This window comes from Salvelinus alpinus, chromosome 10, assembly GCF_045679555.1.
Source record: "Salvelinus alpinus chromosome 10, SLU_Salpinus.1, whole genome shotgun sequence".
In the NCBI taxonomy this organism is placed as follows: domain Eukaryota; kingdom Metazoa; phylum Chordata; class Actinopteri; order Salmoniformes; family Salmonidae; genus Salvelinus; species Salvelinus alpinus.
The window spans coordinates 82,901,010-82,926,215 of record NC_092095.1 but is presented as its reverse complement, the minus strand read 5'-3'; the positions used below and the strand labels follow the sequence as shown (position 1 = coordinate 82,926,215).

At 44.0% G+C, this 25,206-nt stretch overlaps 1 protein-coding gene across 1 annotated transcript in view; it reads left to right on the top strand.

Annotated features, from left to right (window-relative positions):
* The first annotated feature begins 3,923 nt into the window (after window positions 1-3,923).
* Window positions 3,924-25,206, top strand: part of gpc6a (glypican 6a) — a 441,936-nt gene continuing 420,653 nt past the window's right edge. Inside the window, exon 1 of the mRNA XM_071331027.1 lies at window positions 3,924-4,475. Within this exon, the coding sequence (XP_071187128.1) occupies window positions 4,316-4,475 (160 nt within the window). The 5' untranslated portion in view covers window positions 3,924-4,315. The remainder of the gene's footprint in view (window positions 4,476-25,206) is intronic.

Below are 25,206 nucleotides of genomic sequence, written 5' to 3'. Positions count from 1 at the left end.
TTAGCCTGCACTGTAGCTAGTTAGCAGCTCATTTGAGTTAGTCTGCACTGTAGCTAGTTAGCAGCTCATTTGAGTTAGCCTGCACTGTAGCTAGTTAGTAGCTCATTTGAGTTAGCCTGCACTGTAGCTAGTTAGCAGCTCATTTGAGTTAGCCTGCACTGTAGCTAGTTAGCAGCTCATTTGAGTTAGCCTGCACTGTAGCTAGTTAGCAGCTCATTTGAGTTAGCCTGCACTGTAGCTAGTTAGCAGCTCATTTGAGTTTGCCTTGACTTGTTGCTAGTTAGTAGCTCATTTGAGTTAGCCTGCACTGTAGCTAGTTAGCAGCTCATTTGAGTTTGCCTTGACTTGTTGCTAGTTAGTAGCTCATTTGAGTTAGCCTGCACTGTAGCTAGTTAGCAGCTCATTTGAGTTAGCCTGCACTGTAGCTAGTTAGCAGCTCATTTGAGTCAGCCTGCACTGTAGCTAGTTAGCAGCTCATTTCAGTAGCCTGCACTGTAGCTAGTTAGCAGCTCATTTGAGTTAGCCTGCACTGTAGCTAGTTAGCAGCTCATTTGAGTTAGCCTGCACTGTAGCTAGTTAGCAGCTCATTTGAGTTAGCCTGCACTGTAGCTAGTTAGCAGCTCATTTGAGTTAGCCTGCACTGTAGCTAGTTAGCAGCTCATTTGAGTTAGCCTGCACTGTAGCTAGTTAGCAGCTCATTTGAGTTAGCCTGCATTGTAGCTAGTTAGCAGCTCATTTGAGTTAGCCTGCACTGTAGCTAGTTAGCAGCTCATTTGAGTTAGCCTGCACTGTAGCTAGTTAGCAGCTCATTTGAGTTAGCCTGCATTGTAGCTAGTTAGCAGCTCATTTGAGTTAGCCTGCACTGTAGCTAGTTAGCAGCTCATTTGAGTTAGCCTGCACTGTAGCTAGTTAGCAGCTCATTTGAGTTAGCCTGCACTGTAGCTAGTTAGCAGCTCATTTGAGTTAGCCTGCATTGTAGCTAGTTAGCAGCTCATTTGAGTTAGCCTGCACTGTAGCTAGTTAGCAGCTCATTTGAGTTAGCCTGCATTGTAGCTAGTTAGCAGCTCATTTGAGTTAGCCTGCACTGTAGCTAGTTAGTTAATAGTACATATTTTTATATATTTTTTAACATTTTCTAAATGTATTTTTTTTATTAAATAGGTTCTCCCAGCCATGTGGACGATTGGAGACAGGGCAACACAGTTTGTTTGTCATCAGAGCGGTTTAGAGCATATTACTATTTACCTGTGAATAAATTAATTAAACGGAGAATGGAATAATCTATTTATCCATTTAATAACCAGAGTCGAAAGCCTTGGCCAGGTCGATGAAGACGGCTGCGCAGTACTGTCTCTTATCGATGGTGGTTATGATATCGTTTATGACCTTGAGCGTGGCTGAGGTGCACCCGTGACCAGCTCGGAAGCCAGATTGCATAGCGGAGAAGGTACGGTGGGATTCGAAATGGTCGGTGATCTGTTTGTTAACTTGGCTTTCGAATACCTTAAAAGGCAGGGTAGGATAGATATAGGTCTGTAACAGTTTGGGTCTAGAGTGTCTCCCCCTTTGAAGAGGGGGATGATCGCGGCAGCTTTCCAATCTTTGGGAATCTCAGACGTTACGAAAGAGAGGTTGAACAGGCTAGTAATAGGGGTTGCAACAATTTCATCAGATCATTCTAGAAAGAGAGGGTCCAGATTGTCTAGCCCGGCTGATTTGTAGGGGTCCAGATTTTGCAGCTCTTTCAGAACATTAGCTGACTGGATTTGGGTGAAGGAGAAATGGGGGAGGGTTGGGCGGGTTGCTGTGGAGGGTGCCGGGCATTTGACCGGGGTAGTGGTAGCCAGGTGGAAAGCACGGCCAGACGTAGAAAAATGCTTATTGAAATTCTCAATTATCGTGGATTTATCGGTGGTGACAGAGTTTTCTATCCTCAGAGCAGTGGGCAGCTGGGAGGAGGTGCTCTTATTCTCCATGGACTTTACAGTGTCCCAGAACGTTTTTGAGTTTGTGCTACAGGATGCAAATGTCTGTTAGGAAAGCAAAGGCTAGCTTTTTCTAACTGCCTGTGTATATTGGTTCCTAACTTCCCTTGAAAGTTGCATATCACGGGGGGCTATTCGATGCTAATGCAGTACGCCACAGGATGTTTCTGTGTTGGTCAAGGGCAGACAGGTCTGGAGTGAACCAAGGGCTATATCTGTTCCTGGTTCTACATTTTTGAATGAACCCCTAGTCTTGAGAAAACCCCATGTTGGCACCCCTAGTCTTGAGAAAACCCCATGTTGGCACCCCTAGTCTTGAGAAAACCCCATGTTTATGCCCCTAGTCTTGAGAAAACCCCATGTTGGCACCCCTAGTCTTGAGAAAACCCCATGTTGGCACCCCTAGTCTTGAGAAAACCCCATGTTGGCACCCCTAGTCTTGAGAAAACCCCATGTTGTCTCCCCTAGTCTTGAGAAAACCCCATGTTTACACCCCTAGTCTTGAGAAAACCCCATGTTGGCGCCCCTAGTCTTGAGAAAACCCCATGTTGGTGCCCCTAGTCTTGAGAAAACCCCATGTTGGTGCCCCTAGTCTTGAGAAAACCCCATGTTGGTGCCCCTAGTCTTGAGAAAACCCCATGTTTACACCCCTAGTCTTGAGAAAACCCCATGTTTACACCCCTAGTCTTGAGAAAACCCCATGTTTACACCCCTAGTCTTGAGAAAACCCCATGTTTACACCCCTAGTCTTGAGAAAACCCCATGTTGGTGCCCCTAGTCTTGAGAAAACCCCATGTTGGCGCCCCTAGTCTTGAGAAAACCCCATGTTTACGCCCCTAGTCTTGAGAAAACCCCATGTTGGCGCCCCTAGTCTTGAGAAAACCCCATGTTTACACCCCTAGTCTTGAGAAAACCCCATGTTTACACCCCTAGTCTTGAGAAAACCCCATGTTGGTGCCCCTAGTCTTGAGAAAACCCCATGTTGGCACCCCTAGTCTTGAGAAAACCCCATGTTTACACCCCTAGTCTTGAGAAAACCCCATGTTGGCGCCCCTAGTCTTGAGAAAACCCCATGTTGGCACCCCTAGTCTTGAGAAAACCCCATGTTTACACCCCTAGTCTTGAGAAAACCCCATGTTGGCGCCCCTAGTCTTGAGAAAACCCCATGTTGGCGCCCCTAGTCTTGAGAAAACCCCATGTTTACACCCCTAGTCTTGAGAAAACCCCATGTTGGTGCCCCTAGTCTTGAGAAAACCCCATGTTGGCGCCCCTAGTCTTGAGAAAACCCCATGTTGGTGCCCCTAGTCTTGAGAAAACCCCATGTTGGCGCCCCTAGTCTTGAGAAAACCCCATGTTGGCGCCCCTAGTCTTGAGAAAACCCCATGTTGGCACCCCTAGTCTTGAGAAAACCCCATGTTGGCGCCCCTAGTCTTGAGAAAACCCCATGTTGGCGCCCCTAGTCTTGAGAAAACCCCATGTTTACACCCCTAGTCTTGAGAAAACCCCATGTTGGTGCCCCTAGCCTTGAGAAAACCCCATGTTGGCGCCCCTAGTCTTGAGAAAACCCCATGTTGGTGCCCCTAGTCTTGAGAAAACCCCATGTTGGCGCCCCTAGTCTTGAGAAAACCCCATGTTGGCGCCCCTAGTCTTGAGAAAACCCCATGTTGGCACCCCTAGTCTTGAGAAAACCCCATGTTTACACCCCTAGTCTTGAGAAAACCCCATGTTGGCGCCCCTAGTCTGAGAAAACCCCATGTTGGTGCCCCTAGTCTTGAGAAAACCCCATGTTGGCGCCCCTAGTCTTGAGGAAACCACATGTTGGCGCCCCTAGTCTTGAGAAAACCCCATGTTGGCGCCCCTAGATGCTGGCTAGGAGGTAGAACTCCACTCCGTGTTTTGCCGGGTGCTGTGGAGCGGTGACTGTGCTATGAGCTGAGCGTGTCGTCCCTGGATTTCTAGTTTCCTCCGTTGACAGAAACACAGAGGCGCTGTATCTAGTAGGGGGTCTCGGGCACAAGTTATATTAACAGAGAGCTCAAGGTGTTGCTTCATGTAGCGGAACGACGTCGGGCTGTTTTACTCAAGGCGGAATCTTGTTCAGAGAGAGAGAGAGAGAGAGATTCTGCTATGAGCTGAACGGATTTAAATAATAAGTTAATTGTGATTTTCGGTGGATAAACATTTGACATTCTGCAGCGAGCAGGGAGAAAGTAAAAAAAATCACGGACGTAAAGAGGGAGCATTGCAGACCTGGTTTCACCGCGCGGATTGACCAGCCGTTCGGGTCATCTATAACGGATTTTATTTCACTTACACCGGATTTATTACCGATGACTGCAATGTGGAGAGTACGCGTGGTGTGTTGCACTTTATCGGTGCTGTCCCTGTCACGTGGAGGAGATATCAAAGCGAAAACCTGCGCTGATGTTAGACAAGCATATACCGCCAAAGGATTCAGTCTTGTCAATGTACCTCATCAAGAAATGTCAGGTAAGGCGGGGATACATGTAGAATAACATACTGTCGTCCTTTCTTTCCTTTTATACAAGTTAATTGGTGATGTCTGTTTTCGTTCCTGGCTTGTCTAACAGCTGGCTACAGTAGATAATGGTATAACTCCACGAGGGTGCGTCAATTATAATCACAGGAATAGAAGAGCGCCTCGGGATATTTACTACGCCTACGGATAGATAGTACATGGATATTACGGCCTTTTTTTATTTTCCATCCAAAGTATCAGATATCATTTTCTGACAGAGCAATCTGCCATAGTTTTGCCATCAACAGGTTGTACTGTAGGCCTGTAGGTTTAACTTCAGCCAGTGTTGCACATCTTGAGGAAAAGCTGGCAGACCACTTGATGCTGTCTATAGGGAGGGTTATGGTTAGAGGAGATGTCTTTAGTTATGGTTAGAGGAGATCATGTCTTTAGTTATGGTTAGAGGAGATGGTGTCTTTAGTTATGGTTAGAGGAGATGGTGTCTTTAGTTATGGTTAGAGGAGATGGTGTCTTTAGTTATGGTTAGAGGAGATGGTGTCTTTAGTTATGGTTAGAGGAGATGGTGTCTTTAGTTATGGTTAGAGGAGATGGTGTCTTTAGTTATGGTTAGAGGAGATGGTGTCTTTAGTTATGGTTAGAGGAGATGGTGTCTTTAGTTATGGTTAGAGGAGATGGTGTCTTTAGTTATGGTTAGAGGAGATGGTGTCTTTAGTTATGGTTAGAGGAGATGATGTCTTTAGTTATGGTTAGAGGAGATGTCTTTAGTTATGGTTAGAGGAGATCATGTCTTTAGTTATGGTTAGAGGAGATGGTGTCTTTAGTTATGGTTAGAGGAGATGGTGTCTTTAGTTATGGTTAGAGGAGATGGTGTCTTTAGTTATGGTTAGAGGAGATGGTGTCTTTAGTTATGGTTAGAGGAGATGGTGTCTTTAGTTATGGTTAGAGGAGATGGTGTCTTTAGTTATGGTTAGAGGAGATGGTGTCTTTAGTTATGGTTAGAGGAGATGGTGTCTTTAGTTATGGTTAGAGGAGATGGTGTCTTTAGTTATGGTTAGAGGAGATGGTGTCTTTAGTTATGGTTAGAGGAGATGGTGTCTTTAGTTATGGTTAGAGGAGATGGTGTCTTTAGTTATGGTTAGAGGAGATGGTGTCTTTAGTTATGGTTAGAGGAGATGGTGTCTTTAGTTATGGTTAGAGGAGATGGTGTCTTTAGTTATGGTTAGAGGAGATGGTGTCTTTAGTTATGGTTAGAGGAGATGGTGTCTTTAGTTATGGTTAGAGGAGATGGTGTCTTTAGTTATGGTTAGAGGAGATGGTGTCTTTAGTTATGGTTAGAGGAGATGGTGTCTTTAGTTATGGTTAGAGGAGATGGTGTCTTTAGTTATGGTTAGAGGAGATGTTGTCTTTAGTTATGGTTAGAGGAGATGGTGTCTTTAGTTATGGTTAGAGGAGATGGTGTCTTTAGTTATGGTTAGTGGAGATGGTGTCTTTAGTTATGGTTAGAGGAGATGGTGTCTTTAGTTATGGTTAGAGGAGATGGTGTCTTTAGTTATGGTTAGAGGAGATGGTGTCTTTAGTTATGGTTAGAGGAGATGTTGTCTTTAGTTATGGTTAGAAGAGATGGTGTCTTTAGTTATGGTTAGAGGAGATGGTGTCTTTAGTTATGGTTAGAGGAGATGGTGTCTTTAGTTATGGTTAGAGGAGATGGTGTCTTTAGTTATGGTTAGAGGAGATGGTGTCTTTAGTTATGGTTAGAGGAGATGGTGTCTTTAGTTATGGTTAGAGGAGATGGTGTCTTTAGTTATGGTTAGAGGAGATGTCTTTAGTTATGGTTAGAGGAGATGGTGTCTTTAGTTATGGTTAGAGGAGATGGTGTCTTTAGTTATGGTTAGAGGAGATGATGTCTTTAGTTATGGTTAGAGGAGATGGTGTCTTTAGTTATGGTTAGAGGAGATGTCTTTAGTTATGGTTAGAGGAGATGGTGTCTTTAGTTATGGTTAGAGGAGATGGTGTCTTTAGTTATGGTTAGAGGAGATGGTGTCTTTAGTTATGGTTAGAGGAGATGGTGTCTTTAGTTATGGTTAGAGGAGATGGTGTCTTTAGTTATGGTTAGAGGAGATGGTGTCTTTAGTTATGGTTAGAGGAGATGGTGTCTTTAGTTATGGTTAGAGGAGATGGTGTCTTTAGTTATGGTTAGAGGAGATGATGTCTTTAGTTATGGTTAGAGGAGATGGTGTCTTTAGTTATGGTTAGAGGAGATGGTGTCTTTAGTTATGGTTAGAGGAGATGGTGTCTTTAGTTATGGTTAGAGGAGATGGTGTCTTTAGTTATGGTTAGAGGAGATGTCTTTAGTTATGGTTAGAGGAGATGGTGTCTTTAGTTATGGTTAGAGGAGATGGTGTCTTTAGTTATGGTTAGAGGAGATGGTGTCTTTAGTTATGGTTAGAGGAGATGGTGTCTTTAGTTATGGTTAGAGGAGATGGTGTCTTTAGTTATGGTTAGAGGAGATGGTGTCTTTAGTTATGGTTAGAGGAGATGGTGTCTTTAGTTATGGTTAGAGGAGATGGTGTCTTTAGTTATGGTTAGAGGAGATGTCTTTAGTTATGGTTAGAGGAGATGGTGTCTTTAGTTATGGTTAGAGGAGATGGTGTCTTTAGTTATGGTTAGAGGAGATGGTGTCTTTAGTTATGGTTAGAGGAGATGGTGTCTTTAGTTATGGTTAGAGGAGATGTCTTTAGTTATGGTTAGAGGAGATGGTGTCTTTAGTTATGGTTAGAGGAGATGGTGTCTGTAGTTATGGTTAGAGGAGATGGTGTCTTTAGTTATGGTTAGAGGAGATGTCTTTAGTTATGGTTAGAGGAGATGGTGTCTTTAGTTATGGTTAGAGGAGATGGTGTCTTTAGTTATGGTTAGAGGAGATGATGTCTTTAGTTATGGTTAGAGGAGATGGTGTCTTTAGTTATGGTTAGAGGAGATGGTGTCTTTAGTTATGGTTAGAGGAGATGGTGTCTTTAGTTATGGTTAGAGGAGATGGTGTCTTTAGTTATGGTTAGAGGAGATGGTGTCTTTAGTTATGGTTAGAGGAGATGGTGTCTTTAGTTATGGTTAGAGGAGATGGTGTCTTTAGTTATGGTTAGAGGAGATGGTGTCTTTAGTTATGGTTAGAGATGGTGTCTTTAGTTATGGTTAGAGGAGATGGTGTCTTTAGTTATGGTTAGAGGAGATGGTGTCTTTAGTTATGGTTAGAGGAGATGGTGTCTTTAGTTATGGTTAGAGGAGATGGTGTCTTTAGTTATGGTTAGAGGAGATGGTGTCTTTAGTTATGGTTAGAGGAGATGGTGTCTTTAGTTATGGTTAGAGGAGATGGTGTCTTTAGTTATGGTTAGAGGAGATGGTGTCTTTAGTTATGGTTAGAGGAGATGGTGTCTTTAGTTATGGTTAGAGGAGATGATGTCTTTAGTTATGGTTAGAGGAGATGGTGTCTTTAGTTATGGTTAGAGGAGATGGTGTCTTTAGTTATGGTTAGAGGAGATGGTGTCTTTAGTTATGGTTAGAGGAGATGGTGTCTTTAGTTATGGTTAGAGGAGATGATGTCTTTAGTTATGGTTAGAGGAGATGGTGTCTTTAGTTATGGTTAGAGGAGATGGTGTCTTTAGTTATGGTTAGAGGAGATGGTGTCTTTAGTTATGGTTAGAGATGGTGTCTTTAGTTATGGTTAGAGGAGATGGTGTCTTTAGTTATGGTTAGAGGAGATGGTGTCTTTAGTTATGGTTAGAGGAGATGGTGTCTTTAGTTATGGTTAGAGGAGATGGTGTCTTTAGTTATGGTTAGAGGAGATGGTGTCTTTAGTTATGGTTAGAGGAGATGGTGTCTTTAGTTATGGTTAGAGGAGATGGTGTCTTTAGTTATGGTTAGAGGAGATGGTGTCTTTAGTTATGGTTAGAGGAGATGATGTCTTTAGTTATGGTTAGAGGAGATGGTGTCTTTAGTTATGGTTAGAGGAGATGGTGTCTTTAGTTATGGTTAGAGGAGATGGTGTCTTTAGTTATGGTTAGAGGAGATGGTGTCTTTAGTTATGGTTAGAGGAGATGGTGTCTTTAGTTATGGTTAGAGGAGATGGTGTCTTTAGTTATGGTTAGAGGAGATGGTGTCTTTAGTTATGGTTAGAGGAGATGGTGTCTTTAGTTATGGTTAGAGGAGATGGTGTCTTTAGTTATGGTTAGAGGAGATGATGTCTTTAGTTATGGTTAGAGGAGATGGTGTCTTTAGTTATGGTTAGAGGAGATGGTGTCTTTAGTTATGGTTAGAGGAGATGGTGTCTTTAGTTATGGTTAGAGGAGATGGTGTCTTTAGTTATGGTTAGAGGAGATGGTGTCTTTAGTTATGGTTAGAGGAGATGGTGTCTTTAGTTATGGTTAGAGGAGATGATGTCTTTAGTTATGGTTAGAGGAGATGGTGTCTTTAGTTATGGTTAGAGGAGATGGTGTCTTTAGTTATGGTTAGAGGAGATGGTGTCTTTAGTTATGGTTAGAGGAGATGGTGTCTTTAGTTATGGTTAGAGGAGATGGTGTCTTTAGTTATGGTTAGAGGAGATGGTGTCTTTAGTTATGGTTAGAGGAGATGGTGTCTTTAGTTATGGTTAGAGGAGATGTCTTTAGTTATGGTTAGAGGAGATGGTGTCTTTAGTTATGGTTAGAGGAGATGGTGTCTTTAGTTATGGTTAGAGGAGATGGTGTCTTTAGTTATGGTTAGAGGAGATGGTGTCTTTAGTTATGGTTAGAGGAGATGGTGTCTTTAGTTATGGTTAGAGGAGATGGTGTCTTTAGTTATGGTTAGAGGAGATGGTGTCTTTAGTTATGGTTAGAGGAGATGGTGTCTTTAGTTATGGTTAGAGGAGATGGTGTCTTTAGTTATGGTTAGAGGAGATGGTGTCTTTAGTTATGGTTAGAGGAGATGGTGTCTTTAGTTATGGTTAGAGGAGATGGTGTCTTTAGTTATGGTTAGAGGAGATGGTGTCTTTAGTTATGGTTAGAGGAGATGGTGTCTTTAGTTATGGTTAGAGGAGATGGTGTCTTTAGTTATGGTTAGAGGAGATGGTGTCTTTAGTTATGGTTAGAGGAGATGGTGTCTTTAGTTATGGTTAGAGGAGATGGTGTCTTTAGTTATGGTTAGAGGAGATGGTGTCTTTAGTTATGGTTAGAGGAGATGGTGTCTTTAGTTATGGTTAGAGGAGATGGTGTCTTTAGTTATGGTTAGAGGAGATGGTGTCTTTAGTTATGGTTAGAGGAGATGGTGTCTTTAGTTATGGTTAGAGGAGATGGTGTCTTTAGTTATGGTTAGAGGAGATGGTGTCTTTAGTTATGGTTAGAGGAGATGGTGTCTTTAGTTATGGTTAGAGGAGATGGTGTCTTTAGTTATGGTTAGAGGAGATGGTGTCTTTAGTTATGGTTAGAGGAGATGTCTTTAGTTATGGTTAGAGGAGATGGTGTCTTTAGTTATGGTTAGAGGAGATGGTGTCTTTAGTTATGGTTAGAGGAGATGGTGTCTTTAGTTATGGTTAGAGGAGATGGTGTCTTTAGTTATGGTTAGAGGAGATGGTGTCTTTAGTTATGGTTAGAGGAGATGGTGTCTTTAGTTATGGTTAGAGGAGATGTCTTTAGTTATGGTTAGAGGAGATGGTGTCTTTAGTTATGGTTAGAGGAGATGGTGTCTTTAGTTATGGTTAGAGGAGATGTCTTTAGTTATGGTTAGAGGAGATGGTGTCTTTAGTTATGGTTAGAGGAGATGGTGTCTTTAGTTATGGTTAGAGGAGATGGTGTCTTTAGTTATGGTTAGAGGAGATGTCTTTAGTTATGGTTAGAGGAGATGGTGTCTTTAGTTATGGTTAGAGGAGATGGTGTCTTTAGTTATGGTTAGAGGAGATGGTGTCTTTAGTTATGGTTAGAGGAGATGGTGTCTTTAGTTATGGTTAGAGGAGATGTTGTCTTTAGTTATGGTTAGAGGAGATGATGTCTTTAGTTATGGTTAGAGGAGATGGTGTCTTTAGTTATGGTTAGAGGAGATGGTGTCTTTAGTTATGGTTAGAGGAGATGTCTTTAGTTATGGTTAGAGGAGATGTCTTTAGTTATGGTTAGAGGAGATGGTGTCTTTAGTTATGGTTAGAGGAGATGTCTTTAGTTATGGTTAGAGGAGATGGTGTCTTTAGTTATGGTTAGAGGAGATGGTGTCTTTAGTTATGGTTAGAGGAGATGGTGTCTTTAGTTATGGTTAGAGGAGATGGTGTCTTTAGTTATGGTTAGAGGAGATGTTGTCTTTATTTATGGTTAGAGGAGATGGTGTCTTTAGTTATGGTTAGAGGAGATGGTGTCTTTAGTTATGGTTAGAGGAGATGGTGTCTTTAGTTATGGTTAGAGGAGATGTCTTTAGTTATGGTTAGAGGAGATGGTGTCTTTAGTTATGGTTAGAGGAGATGTCTTTAGTTATGGTTAGAGGAGATGGTGTCTTTAGTTATGGTTAGAGGAGATGGTGTCTTTAGTTATGGTTAGAGGAGATGGTGTCTTTAGTTATGGTTAGAGGAGATGGTGTCTTTAGTTATGGTTAGAGGAGATGTCTTTAGTTATGGTTAGAGGAGATGGTGTCTTTAGTTATGGTTAGAGGAGATGGTGTCTTTAGTTATGGTTAGAGGAGATGGTGTCTTTAGTTATGGTTAGAGGAGATGTCTTTAGTTATGGTTAGAGGAGATGGTGTCTTTAGTTATGGTTAGAGGAGATGGTGTCTTTAGTTATGGTTAGAGGAGATGGTGTCTTTAGTTATGGTTAGAGGAGATGGTGTCTTTAGTTATGGTTAGAGGAGATGTCTTTAGTTATGGTTAGAGGAGATGGTGTCTTTAGTTATGGTTAGAGGAGATGGTGTCTTTAGTTATGGTTAGAGGAGATGGTGTCTTTAGTTATGGTTAGAGGAGATGGTGTCTTTAGTTATGGTTAGAGGAGATGGTGTCTTTAGTTATGGTTAGAGGAGATGATGTCTTTAGTTATGGTTAGAGGAGATGGTGTCTTTAGTTATGGTTAGAGGAGATGGTGTCTTTAGTTATGGTTAGAGGAGATGGTGTCTGTAGTTATGGTTAGAGGAGATGGTGTCTTTAGTTATGGTTAGAGGAGATGGTGTCTTTAGTTATGGTTAGAGGAGATGGTGTCTTTAGTTATGGTTAGAGGAGATGGTGTCTTTAGTTATGGTTAGAGGAGATGGTGTCTTTAGTTATGGTTAGAGGAGATGGTGTCTTTAGTTATGGTTAGAGGAGATGGTGTCTTTAGTTATGGTTAGAGGAGATGGTGTCTTTAGTTATGGTTAGAGGAGATGTCTTTAGTTATGGTTAGAGGAGATGGTGTCTTTAGTTATGGTTAGAGGAGATGGTGTCTTTAGTTATGGTTAGAGGAGATGGTGTCTTTAGTTATGGTTAGAGGAGATGGTGTCTTTAGTTATGGTTAGAGGAGATGGTGTCTTTAGTTATGGTTAGAGGAGATGGTGTCTTTAGTTATGGTTAGAGGAGATGGTGTCTTTAGTTATGGTTAGAGGAGATGGTGTCTTTAGTTATGGTTAGAGGAGATGGTGTCTTTAGTTATGGTTAGAGGAGATGGTGTCTTTAGTTATGGTTAGAGGAGATGGTGTCTTTAGTTATGGTTAGAGGAGATGGTGTCTTTAGTTATGGTTAGAGGAGATGTCTTTAGTTATGGTTAGAGGAGATGTCTTTAGTTATGGTTAGAGGAGATGATGTCTTTAGTTATGGTTAGAGGAGATGTCTTTAGTTATGGTTAGAGGAGATGGTGTCTTTAGTTATGGTTAGAGGAGATGGTGTCGTTAGTTATGGTTAGAGGAGATGGTGTCTTTAGTTATGGTTAGAGGAGATGGTGTCTTTAGTTATGGTTAGAGGAGATGGTGTCTTTAGTTATGGTTAGAGGAGATGGTGTCTTTAGTTATGGTTAGTGGAGATGGTGTCTTTAGTTATGGTTAGAGGAGGTGTCTTTAGTTATGGTTAGAGGAGATGGTGTCTTTAGTTATGGTTAGAGGAGATGGTGTCTTTAGTTATGGTTAGAGGAGATGATGTCTTTAGTTATGGTTAGAGGAGATGGTGTCTTTAGTTATGGTTAGAGGAGATGGTGTCTTCAGTTATGGTTAGAGGAGATGGTGTCTTTAGTTATGGTTAGTGGAGATGGTGTCTTTAGTTATGGTTAGAGGAGATGATGTCTTTAGTTATGGTTAGAGGAGATGGTGTCTTTAGTTATGGTTAGAGGAGATGTCTTTAGTTATGGTTAGAGGAGATGGTGTCTTTAGTTATGGTTAGAGGAGATGTCTTTAGTTATGGTTAGAGGAGATGGTGTCTGTAGTTATGGTTAGAGGAGATGGTGTCTTTAGTTATGGTTAGAGGAGATGGTGTCTTTAGTTATGGTTAGAGGAGATGTCTTTAGTTATGGTTAGAGGAGATGGTGTCTTTAGTTATGGTTAGAGGAGATGGTGTCTTTAGTTATGGTTAGAGGAGATGGTGTCTTTAGTTATGGTTAGAGGAGATGGTGTCTTTAGTTATGGTTAGAGGAGATGGTGTCTTTAGTTATGGTTAGAGGAGATGGTGTCTTTAGTTATGGTTAGAGGAGATGATGTCTTTAGTTATGGTTAGAGGAGATGTCTTTAGTTATGGTTAGAGGAGATGTCTTTAGTTATGGTTAGAGGAGATGATGTCTTTAGTTATGGTTAGAGGAGATGGTGTCTTTAGTTATGGTTAGAGGAGATGGTGTCTTTAGTTATGGTTAGAGGAGATGGTGTCTTTAGTTATGGTTAGAGGAGATGGTGTCTTTAGTTATGGTTAGAGGAGATGGTGTCTTTAGTTATGGTTAGAGGAGATGGTGTCTTTAGTTATGGTTAGAGGAGATGGTGTCTTTAGTTATGGTTAGAGGAGATGGTGTCTTTAGTTATGGTTAGAGGAGATGTCTTTAGTTATGGTTAGAGGAGATGTCTTTAGTTATGGTTAGAGGAGATGTCTTTAGTTATGGTTAGAGGAGATGGTGTCTTTAGTTATGGTTAGAGGAGATGTTGTCTTTAGTTATGGTTAGAGGAGATGGTGTCTTTAGTTATGGTTAGAGGAGATGGTGTCTTTAGTTATGGTTAGAGGAGATGGTGTCTTTAGTTATGGTTAGAGGAGATGGTGTCTTTAGTTATGGTTAGAGGAGATGGTGTCTTTAGTTATGGTTAGTGGAGATGGTGTCTTTAGTTATGGTTAGAGGAGATGGTGTCTTTAGTTATGGTTAGAGGAGATGGTGTCTTTAGTTATGGTTAGAGGAGATGGTGTCTTTAGTTATGGTTAGAGGAGATGGTGTCTTTAGTTATGGTTAGAGGAGATGATGTCTTTAGTTATGGTTAGAGGAGATGGTGTCTTTAGTTATGGTTAGAGGAGATGGTGTCTTTAGTTATGGTTAGAGGAGATGGTGTCTTTAGTTATGGTTAGAGGAGATGATGTCTTTAGTTATGGTTAGAGGAGATGGTGTCTTTAGTTATGGTTAGAGGAGATGGTGTCTTTAGTTATGGTTAGAGGAGATGGTGTCTTTAGTTATGGTTAGAGGAGATGGTGTCTTTAGTTATGTTTAGAGGAGATGGTGTCTTTAGTTATGGTTAGAGGAGATGGTGTCTTTAGTTATGGTTAGAGGAGATGGTGACTTTAGTTATGGTTAGAGGAGATGGTGTCTTTAGTTATGGTTAGAGGAGATGGTGTCTTTAGTTATGGTTAGAGGAGATGGTGTCTTTAGTTATGGTTAGAGGAGATGGTGTCTTTAGTTATGGTTAGAGGAGATGGTGTCTTTAGTTATGGTTAGAGGAGATGGTGTCTTTAGTTATGGTTAGAGGAGATGGTGTCTTTAGTTATGGTTAGAGGAGATGGTGTCTTTAGTTATGGTTAGAGGAGATGGTGTCTTTAGTTATGGTTAGAGGAGATGGTGTCTTTAGTTATGGTTAGAGGAGATGGTGTCTTTAGTTATGGTTAGAGGAGATGGTGTCTTTAGTTATGGTTAGAGGAGATGGTGTCTTTAGTTATGGTTAGAGGAGATGGTGTCTTTAGTTATGGTTAGAGGAGATGGTGTCTTTAGTTATGGTTAGAGGAGATGGTGTCTTTAGTTATGGTTAGAGGAGATGGTGTCTTTAGTTATGGTTAGAGGAGATGGTGTCTTTAGTTATGGTTAGAGGAGATGGTGTCTTTAGTTATGGTTAGAGGAGATGGTGTCTTTAGTTATGGTTAGAGGAGATGGTGTCTTTAGTTATGGTTAGAGGAGATGGTGTCTTTAGTTATGGTTAGAGGAGATGGTGTCTTTAGTTATGGTTAGAGGAGATGGTGTCTTTAGTTATGGTTAGAGGAGATGGTGTCTTTAGTTATGGTTAGAGGAGATGGTGTCTTTAGTTATGGTTAGAGGAGATGGTGTCGTTAGGGAGGGTTAGGTGTTGTGTTGTGGTCCAGATGCCACTCAACCAGACCAGGTGAGGGATGATGATGTCATGTTGTTTCTAATAAACCAGACTCTCAAAACACAGACAGTGAAGTAGCTCCCTATTGGACTTGACTTACTATGTAATAAGCTGTAAATTGTTATATATGTGGCATTGTACATATGATTGGATCAGGCTCCAGTTTTACAGGAACTCAGGAACGATGTCATTGGATGTAGCTATGGTAACCCTGAACTAGACAGTCCGTGTTCCAGTCTGATAAGTAGGTAGTCTATTGGTAACCCTGAACTAGACAGTCCTTGTTCCAGTCTGATAAGTAGGTAGTCTATTGGTAACCCTGAACTAGACAGTCCATGTTCCAGTCTGATAAGTAGGTAGTCTATTGGTAACCCTGAACTAGACAGTCCGTGTTCCAGTCTGATAAGTAGGTAGTCTATTGGTAACCCTGAACTAGACAGTCCCTGTTCCAGTCTAAGTAGGTAGTCTATTGGTAACCCTGAACTAGACAGTCCCTGTTCCAGTCTGATAAGTAGGTAGTCTATTGGTAACCCTGATCTAGACAGTCCATGTTCCAGTCTGATAAGTAGGTAGTCTATTGGTAACCCTGAACTAGACAGTCCGTGTTCCAATCTGATAAGTAGGTAGTCTATTGGTAACCCTGAACTAGACAGTCCCTGTTCCAGTCTAAGTAGGTAGTCTATTGGTAACCCTGAACTAGACAGTCCCTGTTCCAGTCTGATAAGTAGGTAGTCTATTGGTAACCCTGATCTAGACAGTCCGTGTTCCAGTCTGATAAGTAGGTAGTCTATTGGTAACCCTGAACTAGACAGTCCGTGTTCCAGTCTGATAAGTAGGTAGTCTATTGGTAACCCTGAACTAGACAGTCCGTGTTCCAGTCTGATAAGTAGGTAGTCTATTGGTAACCCTGAACTAGACAGTCCGTGTTCCAGTCTGATAAGTAGGTAGTCTATTGGTAACCCTGAACTAGACAGTCCGTGTTCCAGTCTGATAAGTAGGTAGTCTATTGGTAACCCTGAACTAGACAGTCCGTGTTCCAGTCTGATAAGTAGGTAGTCTATTGGTAACCCTGAACTAGACAGTCCCTGTTCCAGTCTGATAAGTAGGTAGTCTATTGGTAACCCTGAACTAGACAGTCCATGTTCCAGTCTGATAAGTAGGTAGTCTATTGGTAACCCTGAACTAGACAGTCCGTGTTCCAGTCTGATAAGTAGGTAGTCTATTGGTAACCCTGAACTAGACAGTCCGTGTTCCAGTCTGATAAGTAGGTAGTCTATCTAGTCTCTGTATTGTGTTGAATCATCTGACAATGCCCACTCTCATGTTTATTCATGAGAGAAAGAAGCAAACAAACACATCAATAAACAATGAAAGAAGCAAAACTGTTTAAATACAGAATGTTAATGACCAATCCCCTGTCAGACAGGTACCTTAATGACCAATCCCCTGTCAGACAGGTACCCTAACCTACTGTTAATGACCAATCCCCTGCCAGACAGGTACCTTAATGACCAATCCCCTGTCAGACAGGTACCCTAACCTACTGTTAATGACCAATCCCCTGTCAGACAGGTACCCTAACCTACTGTTAATGACCAAAACCCTGTCAGACAGGTACCTTAATGACCAATCCCCTGTCAGACAGGTACCCTAACCTACTGTTAATGACCAATCCCCTGTCAGACAGGTACCTTAATGACCAATCCCCTGTCAGACAGGTACCCTAACCTACTGTTAATGACCAATCCCCTGCCAGACAGGTACCCTAACCTACTGTTAATGACCAATCCCCTGCCAGACAGGTACCCTAACCTACTGTTAATGACCAATCCCCTGCCAGACAGGTAGTCTAACCTGCTGTTACCCTAACCTGCTGTTACCCTAACCTGCTGTTACCTAACCTACAGGTAGCCTAACCTACAGGTAGCCTAACCTACAGGTAGCCTAACCTGCTGGTACCTAACCTGCTGGTAGCCTAACCTGCTGGTACCTAACTTGTTGGTAGCCTAGCCTACAGGTAGCCTAACCCACAGGTATCCTAACACACAGGTATCTTAACCAACAGGTATCTTAACCCACAGGTAGCCTAACCTACATGTATCCTAACCTACAGGTATCCTAACCCACAGGTAGCCTAACCCACAGGTAGCCTAACCTACAGGTAGCCTAACCTACAGGTAGCCTAACCTACAGGTAGCCTAACCCACAGGTACCCTAACCTACAGGTACCCTAACCTACAGGTACCCTAACCTACAGGTACCCTAACCCACAGGTAGCCTAACTCACTGGTAGCCTAACCCACTGGTAGCCTAACCCACTGGTAGCCTAACCCACTGGTAGCCTAACCTACAGGTAGCCTAACCTACAGGTAGCCTAACCTACAGGTAGCCTAACCCACAGGTACCCTAACCTACAGGTAGCCTAACCTACAGGTAGCCTAACCTACAGGTAGCCTAACCTACAGGTAGCCTAACCCACTGGTAGCCTAACCCACTGGTAGCCTAACCCACTGGTAGCCTAACCCACAGGTAGCCTAACCCACAGGTAGCCTAACCCACAGGTAGCCTAACCTACTGTTACCTAACCTACAGGTAGCCTAACCCACAGGTAGCCTAACCCACAGGTAGCCTAACCCACAGGTAGCCTAACCCACAGGTAGCCTAACCCACAGGTAGCCTAACCCACAGGTAGCCTAACCTACAGGTAGCCTAACCCACAGGTAGCCTAATCCACAGGTACCCTAACCCACTGGTAGCCTAACCCACAGGTAGCCTAACCCACAGGTAGCCTAACCTGCTGTTACCTAACCTACAGGTAGCCTAACCTGCTGTTACCTAACCCACAGGTAGCCTAACCCACAGGTAGCCTAACCCACAGGTAGCCTAGCCCACAGGTAGCCTAACCCACAGGTAGCCTAACCCACAGGTAGCCTAACCCACAGGTAGCCTAACCCACAGGTAGCCTAACCTTACTTTACAGTAGTCCATCGTATCCGATGATGACTTCCAGGTTTCCATGGAAAACGTGGTGTTCATATTATGACCAATATTTATTTGTAAGTGTTATTTTTATTTTTTTTTATTTTTTTATTTCACCTTTATTTAACCAGGTAGGCTAGTTGAGAACAAGTTCTCATTTGCAACTGCGACCTGGCCAAGATAAAGCATAGCAGTGTGAACAGACAACACAGAGTTACACATGGAGTAAACAATAAACAAGTCAATAACATGGTAGAAAAAAAGAGAATCTATATACAATGTGTGCAAAAGGCATGAGGTAGGCAATAAATCGAATAATTACAATTTAGCAGATTAACACTGGAGTGATAAATCATCAGATGATCATGTGCAAGAAGAGATACTGGTGTGCAAAAGAGCAGAAAAGTAAATAAATAAAAGCAGTATGGGGGGTGAGGTAGGTAAATTGGGTGGGTAGTTTACAGATGGACTATGTACAGCTGCAGCGATCGGTTAGCTGCTCGGATAGCAGATTTTTAAAGTTGTTGAGGGAGATAAAAGTCTCCAACTTCAGAGATTTTTGCAATTCGTTCCAGTCGCAGGCAGCAGAGAACTGGAAGGAAAGGCGTCCAAATGAGGTTTTAGCTTTAGGGATGATCAGTGAGATACACCTGCTGGAGCGCGTGCTGCGGGTGGGTGTAGCCATCGTGACCAGTGAACTGAGATAAGGCGGCACTTTACCTAGCATAGCCTTGTAGATGACCTGGAGCCAGTGGGTCTGACGACGAACATGTAGCGAGGGCCAGCCGACTAGGGCATACAGGTCGCAGTGGTGGGTCGTATAAGGTGCTTTAGTAACAAAACGAATGGCACTGTGATAAACTGCATAACCACATGTACCATAGTGGTGTGTAGCAGGCCAGTAGGTGTCTCCTTCCACACAGGACAGGTTCCTGATACTTATAATACGGATGTATATGTTAAAACTGCTTAAGGCCGGGGCTTAGTCTTAATTCACGCTCTGCTCTTTGGCACGGCACAGATAAGGGTTTTATTATCTGTTGTGTTGTAATCACATTTAGTTTTAATGCAGGAAAGCTGCTTAACGTGTCTGAGTGGAGAGAGGACTGTAGACTGTAGACTGTTCAACGAGAGGAGAGGAGAGGAGAGGGGGGAGAGAGAGGACTGTAGACTGTTCAACGAGAGGAGAGGAGTGGAGTGGAGAAGAGAGGAGAGGGAGTAGAGGGGGGAGAGAGAGGACTGTAGACTGTTCCACGAGAGGAGAGGAGAGGAGAGGAGAGGAGAGGAGAGGAGAGGAGAGGGAGTAGGGGGGAGAGAGAGGACTGTAGACTGTTCCACGAGAGGAGAGGAGTGGAGAAGAGAGGAGAGGGAGTAGAGGGGGGAGAGAGAGGACTGTAGACTGTTCCAGGAGAGGAGAGGAGAGGAGAGGAGAGGAGAGGAGAGGAGAGGAGAGGAGAGGAGTGGAGTGGAGGAGAGGAGAGGGAGTAGAGGGGGGAGAGAGAGGACTGTAGACTGTTCCACGAGAGGAGAGTGGAGAAGGGGATGGGAGGGGAGGGGAGTGGAGTGGAGTGGAGAAGAGAGGAGAGGGAGTAGAGGGGGGAGAGAGAGGACTGTAGACTGTTCGAGGAGAGGAGAGGAGAGGAGAGGAGAGGAGAGGAGAGGAGAGGAGAGGAGAGGAGAGGAGAGGAGAGAAACAGGGGCCAGAGTTAGTGTTAATTCCTCCATATATAAACACTTTGAAGTTGAAGCTTCATCAGCTAGCAGGGGTTGTTTTACTTAATAGTGAAACACCTACTTTTGAATGAATCCCTTTCTATTCAAGAAGCTCCGTAAATATCAAGGTCACATGGAATCTCAGCTCAGTGATGACTTCCAACATGAGGTGAGTCTTACCTCGGTCCTCCTCTATACTGTCAGGTGTTCTCCTCCTCCTCTATACTGTCAGGTGTTCTCTATACTGTCAGGTGTTCTCCTCCTCTATACTGTCAGGTGTTCTCCTCCTCTATACTGTCAGGTGTTCTCCTCCTCTATACTGTCAGGTGTTCTCCTCCTCTATACTGTCAGGTGTTCTCCTCCTCTATACTGTCAGGTGTTCTCCTCCTCTATACTGTCAGGTGTTCTCCTCCTCTATACTGTCAGGTGTTCTCCTCCTCTATACTGTCAGGTGTTCTCCTCCTCCTCTATACTGTCAGGTGTTCTCCTCCTCCTCTATACTGTCAGGTGTTCTCCTCCTCTATACTGTCAGGTGTTCTCCTCCTTCTCTATACTGTCAGGTGTCCTCCTCCTCTATACTGTCAGGTGTTCTCCTCCTCTATACTGTCAGGTGTTCTCCTCCTCTATACTGTCAGGTGTTCTCCTCCTCTATACTGTCAGGTGTCCTCCTCCTCCTCTATACTGTCAGGTGTTCTCCTCCTCTATACTGTCAGGTGTTCTCCTCCTCTATACTGTCAGGTATTCTCTATACTGTCAGGTGTTCTCCTCCTCTATACTGTCAGGTGTTCTCCTCCTCTATACTGTCAGGTGTCCTCCTCCTCTATACTGTCAGGTGTTCTCCTCCTCTATACTGTCAGGTGTTCTCCTACTCTATACTGTCAGGTGTTCTCCTCCTCTATACTGTCAGGTGTTCTCCTCCTCTATACTGTCAGGTGTTCTCCTCCTCTATACTGTCAGGTGTTCTCCTCCTCCTCTATACTGTCAGGTGTTCTCCTCCTCTATACTGTCAGGTGTTCTCCTCCTCTATACTGTCAGGTGTTCTCCTCCTCTATACTGTCAGGTGTCCTCCTCCTCCTCTATACTGTCAGGTGTTCTCCTCCTCTATACTGTCAGGTGTTCTCCTCCTCCTCTATACTGTCAGGTGTTCTCCTCCTCTATACTGTCAGGTGTTCCCCTCCTCTATACTGTCAGGTGTTCTCCTCCTCTATACTGTCAGGTGTCCTCCTCCTCTATACTGTCAGGTGTTCTCCTCCTCTATACTGTCAGGTGTTCTCCTCCTCTATACTGTCAGGTGTTCTCCTCCTCTATACTGTCAGGTGTCCTCCTCCTCTATACTGTCAGGTGTTCTCCTCCTCTATACTGTCAGGTGTTCCCCTCCTCTATACTGTCAGGTGTTCTCCTCCTCTATACTGTCAGGTGTTCTCCTCCTCTATACTGTCAGGTGTTCTCCTCCTCTATACTGTCAGGTGTTCTCCTCCTCTATACTGTCAGGTGTTCTCCTCCTCCTCTATACTGTCAGGTGTTCTCCTCCTCTATACTGTCAGGTGTTCTCCTCCTCTATACTGTCAGGTGTCCTCCTCCTCTATACTGTCAGGTGTTCTCCTCCTCCTCTATACTGTCAGGTGTTCTCCTCCTCCTCTATACTGTCAGGTGTTCTCCTCCTCCTCTATACTGTCAGGTGTCCTCCTCCTCTATACTGTCAGGTGTCCTCCTCCTCTATACTGTCAGGTGTTCTCCTCCTCCTCTATACTGTCAGGTGTTCTCCTCCTCCTCTATACTGTCAGGTGTCCTCCTCCTCCTCTATACTGTCAGGTGTTCTCCTCCTCTATACTGTCAGGTGTTCTCCTCCTCTATACTGTCAGGTATTCTCTATACTGTCAGGTGTTCTCCTCCTCTATACTGTCAGGTGTTCTCCTCCTCTATACTGTCAGGTGTCCTCCTCCTCTATACTGTCAGGTGTTCTCCTCCTCTATACTGTCAGGTGTTCTCCTACTCTATACTGTCAGGTGTTCTCCTCCTCTATACTGTCAGGTGTTCTCCTCCTCTATACTGTCAGGTGTTCTCCTCCTCTATACTGTCAGGTGTTCTCCTCCTCCTCTATACTGTCAGGTGTTCTCCTCCTCTATACTGTCAGGTGTTCTCCTCCTCTATACTGTCAGGTGTTCTCCTCCTCTATACTGTCAGGTGTCCTCCTCCTCCTCTATACTGTCAGGTGTTCTCCTCCTCTATACTGTCAGGTGTTCTCCTCCTCCTCTATACTGTCAGGTGTTCTCCTCCTCTATACTGTCAGGTGTTCCCCTCCTCTATACTGTCAGGTGTTCTCCTCCTCTATACTGTCAGGTGTCCTCCTCCTCTATACTGTCAGGTGTTCTCCTCCTCTATACTGTCAGGTGTTCTCCTCCTCTATACTGTCAGGTGTTCTCCTCCTCTATACTGTCAGGTGTCCTCCTCCTCTATACTGTCAGGTGTTCTCCTCCTCTATACTGTCAGGTGTTCCCCTCCTCTATACTGTCAGGTGTTCTCCTCCTCTATACTGTCAGGTGTTCTCCTCCTCTATACTGTCAGGTGTTCTCCTCCTCTATACTGTCAGGTGTTCTCCTCCTCCTCTATACTGTCAGGTGTTCTCCTCCTCTATACTGTCAGGTGTCCTCCTCCTCTATACTGTCAGGTGTTCTCCTCCTCTATACTGTCAGGTGTTCTCCGCCTCTATACTGTCAGGTGTTCTCCTCCTCTATACTGTCAGGTGTTCTCCTCCTCTATACTGTCAGGTGTTCTCCTCCTCCTCTATACTGTCAGGTGTTCTCCTCCTCTATACTGTCAGGTGTTCTCCTCCTCTATACTGTCAGGTGTCCTCCTCCTCTATACTGTCAGGTGTTCTCCTCCTCCTCTATACTGTCAGGTGTTCTCCTCCTCCTCTATACTGTCAGGTGTTCTCCTCCTCCTCTATACTGTCAGGTGTCCTCCTCCTCTATACTGTCAGGTGTCCTCCTCCTCTATACTGTCAGGTGTTCTCCTCCTCCTCTATACTGTCAGGTGTTCTCCTCCTCCTCTATACTGTCAGGTGTTCTCCTCCTCCTCTATACTGTCAGGTGTTCTCCTCCTCCTCTATACTGTCAGGTGTTCTCCTCCTCCTCTATACTGTCAGGTGTTCTCCTCCTCCTCTATACTGTCAGGTGTTCTCCTCCTCTATACTGTCAGGTGTTCTCCTCCTCTATACTGTCAGGTGTTCTCCTCCTCTATACTGTCAGGTGTTCTCCTCCTCTATACTGTCAGGTGTTCTCCTCCTCCTCTATACTGTCAGGTGTTCTCCTCCTCTATACTGTCAGGTGTTCTCCTCCTCTATACTGTCAGGTGTCCTCCTCCTCTATACTGTCAGGTGTTCTCCTCCTCCTCTATACTGTCAGGTGTTCTCCTCCTCCTCTATACTGTCAGGTGTCCTCCTCCTCTATACTGTCAGGTGTTCTCCTCCTCCTCTATACTGTCAGGTGTCCTCCTCCTCTATACTGCCAGGTGTCCTCCTCCTCTATACTGTCAGGTGTTCTCCTCCTCCTCTATACTGTCAGGTGTTCTCCTCCTCCTCTATACTGTCAGGTGTTCTCCTCCTCCTCTATACTGTCAGGTGTTCTCCTCCTCCTCTATACTGTCAGGTGTTCTCCTCCTCCTCTATACTGTCAGGTGTTCTCCTCCTCCTCTATACTGTCAGGTGTTCTCCTCCTCTATACTGTCAGGTGTTCTCCTCCTCTATACTGTCAGGTGTTCTCCTCCTCTATACTTTCAGGTGTTCTCCTCCTCTATACTGTCAGGTGTTCTCCTCCTCTATACTGTCAGGTGTTCTCCTCCTCTTTACTGTCAGGTGTTCTCCTCCTCTATACTGTCAGGTGTTCTCCTCCTCTTTACTGTCAGGTGTCCTCCTCCTCTATACTGTCAGGTGTTCTCCTCTTCTATACTGTCAGGTGTTCTCCTCCTCTATACTGTCAGGTGTTCTCCTCCTCTATACTGTCAGGTGTCCTCCTCCTCTATACTGTCAGGTGTTCTCCTCCTCTATACTGTCAGGTGTTCTCCTCCTCTTTACTGTCAGGTGTTCTCCTCCTCTTTACTGTCAGGTGTTCTCCTCCTCTATACTGTCAGGTGTCCTCCTCCTCTATACTGTCAGGTGTCCTCCTCCTCTATACTGGCAGGTGTCCTCCTCCTCTATACTGTCAGGTGTTCTCCTCCTCTATACTGTCAGGTGTTCTCCTCCTCTATACTGTCAGGTGTTTTCCTCCTCTATACCCGTACTGGCTAACATAGTCTTGGGGCGTCAGCGTAGACTAGTGGTTAGAGCGTTGGACTAGTAACCGAAAGGTTGCAAGTTCAAATCGCCGAACTGACAAGGTACAAATCCCTCCCTCTACTCTTCCTCCCCCTCCCTATACTCTTCCTCCCCTCTGCTCTTCCTCCCTCCCTCCCCCTCCCTCCCCTCTCCTCTTCCTCCTTCTACTCTTCCCCCCTCCTCCTCCCTCCCCCTTCCCTCTCCTCTTCCTTCCTCCCTCTCCTCTTCCTCTCTACCTTCCCTCCCCTCCCTCCCCTCCCTCCCTCCCCCTCCCCTCTCCTCTTCCTCCCCCTCCCCTCTCCTCTTCCTCCTTCCCCTTTACTCTTCCTCCCTCCCCTCCCTCCCCCTCCTCTACTCTTCTTCCCTCCCTCCCCTCTCCTCTTCCTCCCTCTCCTCTGCAGACCTTAAATGTCATGTCTGTACAGAAACCCTTTGATTACTGCTAGCTCTGTGTTCCTGGCCAGTCTGTCCTCAGCCCAAGATATTGAATGCCATGTATTTGCATGTGTCGTATTCTGACATCTAGACCTTCACAAACAGACATTTGTGTTTCTCTGCCCTTTGGGAATATGAAACCAGCTGTTAGGGAACAGACGCAGGGTGGGGGGGAATCGTATGGAGTTGATTCTGTCTAGAATAGATGTGTTTGAATCAGTTCACTGAATGGAATTGATTCTGTCTAGTATAGATGTGTTTGAATCAGTTCATGGAATGGAATTGATTCTGTCTAGAATAGATGTGTTTGAATCAGTTCATTGAATGGAATTGATTCTGTCTAGAATAGATGTGTTTGAATCAGTTCATTGAATGGAATTGATTCTGTCTAGTATAGATGTGTTTGAATCAGTTCATGGAATGGAATTTATTCTGTCTAGAATAGATGTGTTTGAATCAGTTCATGGAAGGGAATTAATTCTGTCTAGAATAGATGTTTGAATCAGTTCATGGAATGGAATTGATTCTGTCTAGAATAGATGTTTGAATCAGTTCATGGAAGGGAATTAATTCTGTCTAGAATAGATGTTTGAATCAGTTCATGGAATGGAATTGATTCTGTCGAGAATAGATGTGTTTGAATCAGACCTTTAACCAGGGTTAGTTTGTGTGAACCTTTAACCTGGGTTAGTTTGTGTGAATCTTTAACCTGAGTTAGTCTGTGTGAACCTTTAACCAGGGTTAGGCTGTGTGAACCTTTAACCTGAGTTAGTCTGTGTGAA